Source organism: Lycium ferocissimum, chromosome 6 (assembly GCF_029784015.1).
Source record: "Lycium ferocissimum isolate CSIRO_LF1 chromosome 6, AGI_CSIRO_Lferr_CH_V1, whole genome shotgun sequence".
Classification (NCBI taxonomy): Eukaryota; Viridiplantae; Streptophyta; class Magnoliopsida; order Solanales; family Solanaceae; genus Lycium; species Lycium ferocissimum.
The window spans coordinates 66,561,907-66,573,184 of record NC_081347.1 but is presented as its reverse complement, the minus strand read 5'-3'; the positions used below and the strand labels follow the sequence as shown (position 1 = coordinate 66,573,184).

General features: G+C 35.9%; 1 protein-coding gene across 1 annotated transcript; it reads right to left on the bottom strand.

The window, feature by feature from the left end:
* Window positions 1-534: 534 nt before the first annotated feature.
* Window positions 535-10,684, bottom strand: LOC132061561 (uncharacterized). The gene is given in 7 exon segments (XM_059454348.1): window positions 535-651; window positions 756-1,335; window positions 1,337-2,208; window positions 2,211-2,874; window positions 2,877-3,481; window positions 8,051-9,247; window positions 9,250-10,684. Coding segments are annotated over 7 exon segments (5,361 nt in total). The 3' UTR covers window positions 535-643.
* Between the last annotated feature and the right edge of the window lie 594 nt (window positions 10,685-11,278).

Below are 11,278 nucleotides of genomic sequence, written 5' to 3'. Positions count from 1 at the left end.
ATCGCTACAATATATGCGGTAAAGGCCCAAAGAGAAATAAAATGGGAAATAGAATGATGCGGGATAGAGCAAACATAAGCGAAGGGAATGGAAATGCTTATAAAGCAAAGTAATTTGAATAGAATTGATGTATTTATTTCCCTCTATTGGGTTCAGCGGAACCCGTAAGTTCCTCCGTTCCGCACATGTGTATAATTTGGCGAGTGACATTATAATATTATTTGATACCGAACTATCATCATCTACTCAATTAGGTATGTTTTAGTATTTAGATGGTGATAGTTCAGGTAGGAAAAAGGAACAATCGATGGTTGGGGTGTGAAACTCGCGGGAAAGTAAGAGTTTAAATGTGTTTTTAACCATTTTCTCTATTAAAATTGCAAAAGACAAATGCATATTATATAGAAAGAAAACTTATTCATTTCAAACAAAATGAATCTTACAGTACATCAATAGTTATCTCTTATAAAATACTAACTCACAAGTGGGCGATACATGCATCAAACATGCTTATTCCTAAAACATAAATATAGCACCTGATAAGAACACAAAAGAAAGACTTTTACTTTTCAAAATATAAACTAAAGACGTTCTGCATTTGGAAGATGATGGTAGATCGATATATTGTCCCTCAAAATAAGCTTCAATAACCTGCATATATACAAGATAAAAAGTAGAAGTCATCATCTTAATCTCAGGGAGGTAATTAATAATGTGAAGAATCGAAGAATTTTCTAGAGAAATGTAAAACTTACTGGGACTGCTCTTGATATAGATCTTGAGGAAATTATTTCCCATGTCCTCTTGTTCTTGTTCAATCTTTCTTGCAGAATTCTCAGCAGCACTGCTGCATTCATGTAACTCAATTGACTCCAAACTACAAATTTCCCCAAAATCTGTTGGAATTTCTCGCAGGCAGTCGCATTTCTTCAGAACAAGACGCTTTAAATTTGGGAAGCTATCACTGCTAGCTTCCCAACGCTCAAGATATAGCTCGCTAAACAACAACAACTTCAAGCTTCCGAACTTGTCTTCATCACTCAATCTCCATACTTCACCACTGACTGCAAACTTTTTGAGTTTGAGCTCTTCAAGATTTGGCAACTTGACAAGACTTGAAATGTCTTCCCAAGGAAAATAATACTTGCCAGCTAAAGTCAACCTCTTAAGAGATGTTGGGAAAACAAGCCTCTTGATGGAGATCCTTGGCCAAGACCAAGAAGTATACCTGACACACTTTAATACTTCGAGTTTTGTCAAGCTGGACATATCAATGTTGAGATTGGCCTTACGCTCTGTTCTTGATGAAGCTGTTAGGTGGGCGATCAATCTTTTTTAGATTGGGAATGTTAGAAAAGACTTCATTGGTGCAACTGGTGAAACAGAGACCGAAAAGTTCCTCTAGATTTGGCATCCCTATAACCAGATGCTTAGTTTGAATACTTTCTCTTCTAGGACTGGGTAAACAACTAGCTCTTCCCAGATGTATGCACCTTAAGTTTTCCATTATCCATATATTTCCTGGTAAAGTTTTATCTATAAAACGTTCTTTATAAATTAGAGTTTGCAAATTTTGAAGCTCTGATATTGATGCTGGAAGATCACCGTCAAATACAATTTCGAGATATCTCAAATGAAATAACTTTGTAATCACAAGTGGAAATGAAGGAAGCTCTTCATGGAAGATGGCCAATACCTTGAGAAGGTTGAAACGGGATAAAACTTCAAGTGGTACAGGGTGACAGCCAATCAATTTCCCGAGAAAGCTGTAATGGGTTGTAGAAGGTCGCTTAAATGAGTAGATAGATCTGGCAACAGGGGGTAATAGCTTACAACATTCATCAACTGAATAATATTGGGTTTGAAAACTGAAGCGACGAACATCGTGCTTTTGTGTTAATGAAAGAGTACTAGGGACTTGGTCAGTTCTCTCAACAAGGACATAATTTGTCATTTCAGCCTCTATCAAACAGAATTCACGCAGTAGATCATGCATTGCACATGTTTTTATATCACCATTGAATCTCCGTTTTCCAGCGGTTATCAAGCCCCTGTTGATAAGATCCTTCAAATAATCTACTGCCACTTCCTCCAAACTTTTACCACTTCCAAATGTCCTTATGAAACCTTCTGCGATCCATAATTGGATCAATCTCCAAGTCTCAACCTGAAAATCCTCTGGAAAACTACCCATAGAAAGAAAACAGGTTTGAGGTGATTAGGCAAGTGATGGTAACTCAAACCGAGCACCCCTAAGCATTTATCTGGATGACTGGCAAGGATTTCAGCTAAGGTTTGGGCGACATCCTTCCAACTTTGTAATGTCCTGGCCATTTTAGAGAGATGTCCTGCAATCACTGAAATCATTAAGGGTAGTCCTTGGCATTTTTCGGCTATTTTCTTTCCAGTTCTTTCCAACTCAGGAGGATGATCATGTGTTGGTCCAAACACCTTATCACGAAGTAACTTCCAACTATTTTCTGAATTTAGGAGGTTCATCTCATGAGGAGGGCTAGTAGAATCCCCATACATTGCTACCCCAGCGTCCCTAGTAGTCAGTAAAATACGACTCCTATTGTTGCAATCAGGAAATATGGGTGCTATTTCATCCCAAACATCCATACTCCAAATATCATCAACAACAGCAAGGTATCTTCGACCCATCAGGTTTCTCCTCACTAGGTCAGCTAACTCGTCATCCTTTTTATCATAATCTTTTACGTTCACAAAATTTGTTTGCTTTGAAATGCAATGTAAAGCATCTAAGAACAAATTTCTACTTTGATATTCTTGAGATATTGTAACCCAAACACGAATGTCAAAATGATACCTGATTGCAAGATGATCATGAGCTTTCGTAGCGAGTGTTGTTTTTTGCCTATGCCGCCCATGCCTGTTATTGTGACAATGTCTAGATCCGACTGTGGGCCTCTCAGTCTTTCAACTATTTTCTCCAAGTGTTCATCAAGTCCCAGCACGATTTCGTCTTTCAAATTTGGCAGCATTGAATTACTTCTAGATGAAGTGGCGCCAGTTAAGGAATCCCCAGCAGATTCAAGAAGTTGATCATCATCAGCATCATGAGTTCTGGTGTTAAAATTAGAAACAATCTCCATCACTTGTTTCTTTGTTGTATCCATTTTTTCAACAACCGTACTCAAATCCTCATGTTGTAAAATTCCAAATGTCCAGCTCATGTCTTTGATGATTTGAGAAATCTTGAGCTCAACATCTTCTGTATAACTAGCAGCAACTCTTATTTTTTCCTCCAAAGATTTGATTTTTTCAGGGTCAAACCTACCCTTGTCGCTAGCTTCTTCAAGAACACTATGAAAATATTCAGCAGTAGCACAAAGAGAATCGAGCGTTTCAGCAGTTTGACCTTGAATGAGCTTTGGGCTTGTCTTCTGAAGTTGCTCAAGAGTTTGAAGAAGAGAAATTACAGCAGTATAAGCCGCCATCAATTTTGGAGAAATCAAGACTTGGAAATAAAATGTTGCAGTTATGTATTGTCCAGTTAATATGGAGAGGAAAGAACAATACGATTTTTGAAGGATCAAATACTCTTTTCTTCTTTTTTGTGGGAGTACAGTCAGGACTTGCAAAGACTTTTTTGCATGTTGTTATTGTTCCTTTTAAGGTTGTCGTTTCATTGCATCACATGGGAATTCCATTGATCTGGCCGAATGATGCTGTGATTATATTATTGCAATCATTTGTTAAAAGATAAGGTAGGTGTAAAGATATTTTATAGTTGTTGACTTAAAATTCTATGGAAATGCAGTTGTATTATATTATGTACATGTTGTAACATGATCATTTTTGTTGTTTTTCCATAGTAGGGGCTTGGGTACCTTTTGTGAAGGGGGATTAATCTAATTTCTTTTGTCCGAAAATTTTACAGCGCAAAGATGGTTAAAGTAATTCAAGTAACATGATTATTTTTGTTGTTTTTTCCTGAAACCCTTGATAGAAAAGATTTGAAAAAGTAATTCATGAGATCCCTTTTGGTGAAACGAACTCATCAACCAAATAAAAAACAATAGTCAATATATATCATATACAAATTTTCTCTCCCAGAGGTTACTAAGAGTTAATTTCTCAGACGGTCACTCAACTAACAATTTTTATCTCAAAAAGTCACTTAATTAATGGATTATATCTAAGAAAGTCATTCAACTTTGTTTTGTAACAGAAAAGTCACTCAACTAGCCTCATTCCACCTATGAAGTCACTCAACTATTGTTATTTCACCTATAAACAGGGGCGGATTTAGAGCATGTGAATAACCTCAGCAAAAAATTACAACATATATTAACTTTTGAACGCCCTAAATAAATGTAAAAGGTTAGCTCAAACGGTCCAAAGTGTTCAAAATTTTCGTTGTGTCCTAGTTTCGATTCCCATTGAAAGATTATTTTTTATATTTAGCTTTTATTGTCTTTTTGAACCCCCGAGTGAAAATCACTAGATCCTTGAATTGCTACAAAGCCACTCAACTAATTCAAAGATATTTAAATAGATATTTTTGATATGGAATATATTTTAAGCCAAATTAAAATTTAAAAAAAAAAAAAAAAAAAAAAAGCGATTCACTCAGGTACAATAAAAAGCGGGTCAATTTAAATGTTAATTAAATTAAATAGCTTTTTATATTTTAAAAATTTCCACTTCAGCAATATCTACCGAAAATGTTGCTTGAATTAGTTGAGTGATTTTGTAGGTGAAATAGCAGTAGTTTAGTGACTTTGTAGGTGAAATGACAATAGTTCAATGCCATTTCTATTACAAAACAAAGTTGAGTGACATTGTGAAATAACTACAATAGTTCGTTGCTCAAGAGTTCGAAGAAGAGAAACAGCACTATAAGCTGCCATCAAGTATTCAATAATTAAATCTCTTGTGGAAATGATAATATGGAGAGGAAGGAACAAAAGAATTTTTGAAGAAGTACAGAGGATTAAATTCAATATATAGTTTTTTGCAAATTCTATATTGTAGTTTTGAGGAGGTTACAAAACCTCTTAACACCCTAATAATTCTCCTATCTATTTCATTTGATTAATTAATATATTTTCTTTCTTCTGATGGACAGTTTTTACTTAATTTAACAAGCACCACTTTGTTTATTTGCTCTGCAGATTGTATCCAGTAAACAAGCATCTTTAGAGTTGACAATTAATGGAGTCATGGAGGAGACTAGTTGTCATATCCATATAATAAGTTGTTGATGGCAAGGAGAATCAACATTTTATCATTTTTTTTTATTTGATTGGTTCACATAAACTTTCATGTTTGAAACTGAAAAAGAAATTTCATGAAAACATACATAGTCAATATAGAAGAGTAAAATTCCTAACTAAATAACCTTTAGTTATTAAGAGGCTAGTCATGCCACTGATTAAGCCTATTAGTTCATGGAATCCTTTCAACTGTATATCCTCAAATTTCTCCAATATTGTGTTGTAGTTGAGAAGCCTCTGTTGGGTAATGCCAGCATCCTGCCTATGACGAGGCCCCGGTGCCCATGTTTCGTCAGCACTCTTCAACAACAATATCGAACCAAACGTTATGCATTAATTGTGCAATACAAGTAGATGTTGTAATTTTTATTCAAATGCTTTATTAAAGGAACAATTAGCTGAAAATACAAATGGAAGAGCAAGTGCAGATTTTACATTACCTAATTAACAATTTGAAAAAGTAACAATTACCTATTTCATTTCAATACAAACTTCCAACTTTTCCAATCCTCAAGTAAATTGGGAAAGTAACAATTTTTCTGACTCTTCCCATCTTCATTCCAAGCACTTGTAAGTTAGTCAACAACCTAACACCCTTTTCTTTTGCAGTTTGATAAGCTGACCATGACTTCAAGTAAGTGAAATAAGAATCTAAGTCCATCACTTTCTCAATCTTGAACTGAAACGGTCCATTCTGATTATCACAACCATCACAGCTTCAAATGGGAATAGTTTTGTACTTTTTAATCAACCAATTTTCTGGGAGATTCCCAATAAGGTCAAACATCAATAGTGTAAAGTTTCTGAAAAATTGTATCCACTGAGCTGTTTACTTATGGCACAGTGTAGCGCCAAGCTGCTATTACTCCATTTGGTTTCTTGAGTAACCATTTTACTTCTTGATAAAATGTTGGGAGATCAAATCAATGCACTTCTTGAGCAATTGTGAATAAATCTACGCTTGGCTCTGCTCCTATTTGGTCTCGATTTCGAATATTGACCTCTTAGGAGAGGCACATATGTATTGAACATTCGGAAGCGTTGCTGCAAATTCCAGCTGCTTTGGACTTGTGTCTGTGGCTATTACATTCTTGTAGAGCTTAGCCAACTGAGGAAACAATAAGTTTGGAGCAACTTAGGACGTACAAACAGTTTGGAACATCTTAAGATTATTTTTGAAGTTTTTCGTAATTGGATACCATTTACAATACAGAAGCACCTATGGATAGTAGTGCTGATTTATGATGTCTGTCTAAAATATCTTAAGAAATCTTTTGGGTAACTTGGCCTGCCCTCTGAGTACTGTTGTGCTTGCTTAATGAACAATTCCACCATTATTTTTTAGTCTTCTTTTTTTCACTCTTTCATGGCGATTAGCTGAATGCAGGGGTGGACATAGTTTGGGTCAACCCGAAATTCGAACTTTTAGGATATTTGGTTTGGATTTTGGATTTTAGTTTAAAAAATTTTGAATTTCGAAGCCAGGATTTTCAACTAGAAAGTTCAAAAATATGAAGAAGTAAATACACGAAGAAGTCAAGGGGGCTCAACATCTACTTAAAAAAATAATTTTAATCTTGTATATACACTGTAATTTTTCGCCAAGGGGGTTCGGATCCCCCTCGAGCCTACCTAGCTCCGCCCCCGGTAACTGGGCCTTTCGTTCTAATTAGCTTGCATTAGAGGCTCAAAAGTTCAAAACTGAAAATCCGATATATCCAAACCGATTAATCTGAAAAAATTCAATCTGATCCGAGCTTATCTGGATTGGATTTGGATTAATATTTTTTCAATTCGAAAACCAAAAATCTAAACCAAAATATTCATATCCAATCCAAACGGCCCGAACGTCCACCCCTAGTTGAATGGACCTTCTGTATATTCAACGTATCCTATAAAAGATTTTTTTTAAATCATCTGGTATTGGCCTGACAATTCAATTCTGCATTGAGCTTCAAACCAGAATTTAATACGCACTACCTCCGCCACCACCCAAAGCCAAAAATTTCACCACAGATAAGAAGAGTTTCAACCAGAATTTAATCAACAATGCAGAATTAGAATACGTAATTCACCAACAGGTTTGTGTTTTGGCATTTTTCAACCCCACAACTTTATTTTTATTATAGTAATAAAAAAAACTAGCCCTAGGCACCTAGCCTAGAGGATTTGCTAAAAAAAAAAAAAAAAAAAAAAAAATCAATTCAACATCTACCAGCAATGAACACTATCCAGTGCTTTCCAGAACCCATCTCAGGGGAAAACAATAAAAAAACAGAGAAAGGCATATTTAGACCATTTATGCCAATTTTCAGAGAAGTACTTGATTTGTATCATTGATAGGCCTCGAGCAAAGATTATGGAAAGAATTGAACATTAGGTTGTTGTGAGAGCAATTTACAATAGATAATTAAGTGATTTATAGTATGATATAAAAATAAGTGATAGTTGAACAAAGGAAAACAGATTCATTATTTAAGGGAGAAACTTTGGATTCTTATACACTATAGACAATGCATAAGAGAAGCCTTATTCATTTCAAACTATCACACAAAATAAATACTAAATCACAAATGGGCAAGACATGCATTAAACATGCTTATTCCTAAAACATAAATTTAACAATTGATAAAAACATAAAAGGAACACTTTACTTTTCAAAATATACATTAGAGGTTCTGCATTTGGATGATTGTCCCTCAAATTAACGAAGACGTCATCATCTTAATTTCAAGGAGGGTAAAATTTAACAAGGATGGAATAATTAATAATGTGAAGAATCTAAGAACCTTTTGATAGACATTTACATTGGTCATGGACGTAGATGTTAAGGAAATTATTTCCCATCTGATCTTGTTCTTCTTTAATCTTTCTTGCAGAATCCCCAGCCGTAGTGCTGCAATCATGTAACTCAATTGACTCCAAAGTACAAATGTCCATGAAATCAGCTGGAATTGCTTCCACGAAGCGGCAATACTTCAGAACGAGGCATTTTAGATTTGGGAAGCTATCACTGCTAGCTTCCCAGCGCTGAATGTCTAGCGAGCTAAATAACAACAACTTCAGGCTTTTGAACTTGTCTTCATCACTCAATCTCCATTCTTCGTCAACGACTGAATAATGTTTAAGTTTGAGCTCTTCAAGATTTGGCAACATGACAAGAGTTGATATGTCTTCCCAAGTAAACTCAAAACCAGTTAAAGTCAACCTCGTAAGTGATGTTGGGAAAACAAACCTTTTCATGGAGAGTGGCCAATTCTTTGCACGTAGATTACCACAGAAACACTTCAATGCTTCGAGTTTTGTCAAGCTGGACATATCAATGAGGCGATTGGCCAAAAACTCTACTTTGAGATAATTTACATGGATAATCAATCTCTTTAGATTGGGAATGTCAGAAAATACTTCATTTGCACAACTTCTGGAACAGACACCAGAAAGTTCCTCTAGATTTGGCATCCCTATCTCAAGTTGCTTATTTTGAATACTTTCACTTCTAGGACTAGGTAAATAACTGGATCCCCCTAGATTTACATGCCTCAAGTTCTTCATCAACCAAATCGTCCCTGGTAAAGTCGCATATTCATTTCGGTACGGATCCTGCTGAATAAGAGTTTGCAAATTCTGAAGCTCTGAGATTGATGCAGGAAGACTAGTCCACCGTAAAACTTCAAGATATCTCAAATGAGATAAATGTGTAATGTCCAATGGATATGGAGATAAGTCTAGATGAGTAGTGGGGAAGGCCAATACCCTGAGAAGATTTAAACGGGAGAAACATACATATTTTGATGGAGAAAATATGTAGATAGATCTGGTAAAAAGAGGTAATGGCTTGCAACAATGTTCGTCTACACAAAATCGGGTTTGGAAACTGAAGCGACGAACATTATGCTTTTGTGTTGGAAGAGGAAGGACTTGGTCAGTTCTCTCAACATGTATAAACTTTATATTTTCGGCTTCTATCAAACAGAATTTACGCAGAAGATCATGCATTGCACATGTTTTATCTCACTATTGAATCTCCTTTTTCTCACCATTATCAAGTTCCTACTGATAAGATCCTCCAAATAATCTACTGCCACTTCCTCCAAGCTTTTACCACTTCCAGACGTCCTTACAAAACCTTCCGCGATCCATAAATGGATCAATCTCCTCGTCTCAACCTGAAAATCCTCTGGGAAACAAGCCATAGAAAGAAAGCAAGGTTTGAGGTGAATAGGCAAATGGTGGTAACTCAAACTGAGCACTCCTAATCATTTATCTGGATGACTAGCAACGATTTCACTTAAGGTTTGGGCAACATCCTTCCAACATTCTAATGTCCTGGCCGTTTTAGAAAGATGTCCCCCAATCACTGAAATTGTTAAGGGTAGTCCTTGGCATTTTTCTACTATTTTCTTTCCAATTTCTTCCAACTCAGGAGAATGATCATGTTTTGGTCCAACCTTATCATGAAGTAACTTCCAACCGTTTTCTAAATTCAACAGGTTCATCTCATGAGGGCTACTAGTATTTACATACATCGCTACCTCAGTTTCCCTAGCAGTCAACAAGATTCGACTCCCCTTCTTGCGATCTTGAAATATACCACTTATACTATCCCAAACATCCATACTCCAAATATCATCAACACCAACAAGGTATCTTCGACTCATTAGTTTCCTTCGCAGCAGGTCGGCTAAATCATTATCATCCTTCTTATCATAATCATCTCTATTGACAGTATTTGTGTGCTTTGAAATGCAATATGAAATGCAATATAAAGCTTCTAACAACACATTCCTAAGTTGAAATTCTTGAGATATTGTAACCCAAATACGAAGGTCAAAATGATACCTGACTGGAAGATGATTATAAGCTTTTCTAGCGAGTGTTGTTTTGCCAATGCCACCCATGCCTGTCATTGTGACAATGTCTTGATCCGACGGTGTTCCTGTCAATCTTCTAGCTATGATCTCCAAGTCATCATCAAGTCCCTGCACAATATCATTTTCCGAATTTGGCAGCATACTTGTAGAAGAAGTGCCAATTAAGGAATCCCCAGATAATTCAAGAATTTCATCATGAGTACTTGTGCTAAAACCAGAAAGAATCTCCTTCTCTTCTTTCTTTGTTGTATCCATTTTTTCAACAACTGGTAGCAAATCCTCAGGTAGATCTTCAAATGTCCGGCTTAAGCCTTCGATGATTCTAGCCGTCTGCTGGACAACATGTTCTGCATCATTAGCAGCAACTCTAATTTTTTCCTCCAAAGATTTGATTTTTTCAGGGTCAAACCTTCTCTTTCTAGCTTCTTCAACAACGTTTTGAAAACATTCAGCAGTAGCACGAAGAGCATCGAGCATTTTAGTAATTTCAGCTCCTAAATGTTCTGGGATTGTCTGCTGAAGTTGCTCAAGAGTTTGAAGAAGAGAAACTACAGCACTACGAGCTGCCATCATGTACTCAACAATTTGATCATCATCAGTACTATCGTTAGTACTTGTGCTAAACTAAGAAACAATTTCCATCACATGATACTTTGTTGTCTCCATTTTTTCCACAACTGCTGGCAAATCCATGGGAAACATGAAAAATGTGTCACTTAAGCTTTTCAGGATTTTAGCAATCTTCAGCTCAACAACATCTTGTGCATCAATAGCAGCAACTTGTACTTTTTCCTCCAAAGATTTTATTTTTTCAGGATCAAACCTACTCTTGCTAGCTTCTTTAAGGACATTATTAAAATATTCAGTAGTAGCATGAATAGATTCGAGCATTTTAGCAGTTTGACCATGAAAGTGTTCTGGATTTCGTTGCTCAAGTGTTTGAAGAAGAGAAATTACAGCACTTTAAGCTGCCATTATTAAGTATTCAAAAATCAGATTCAATTCCTTGTGAAAATGTAGGAAGGTCTTAAGATGAACAAGAATTGGAATATATTGCAGGATAGGTATTGTGTGGTTATAGTATGTATGTAGAGGAAGGACAAAAGATATTTTAAAGGAGTGTTGAGGATTTAATTTAATACTCCCTCCGGTTCAAAGGTTGAG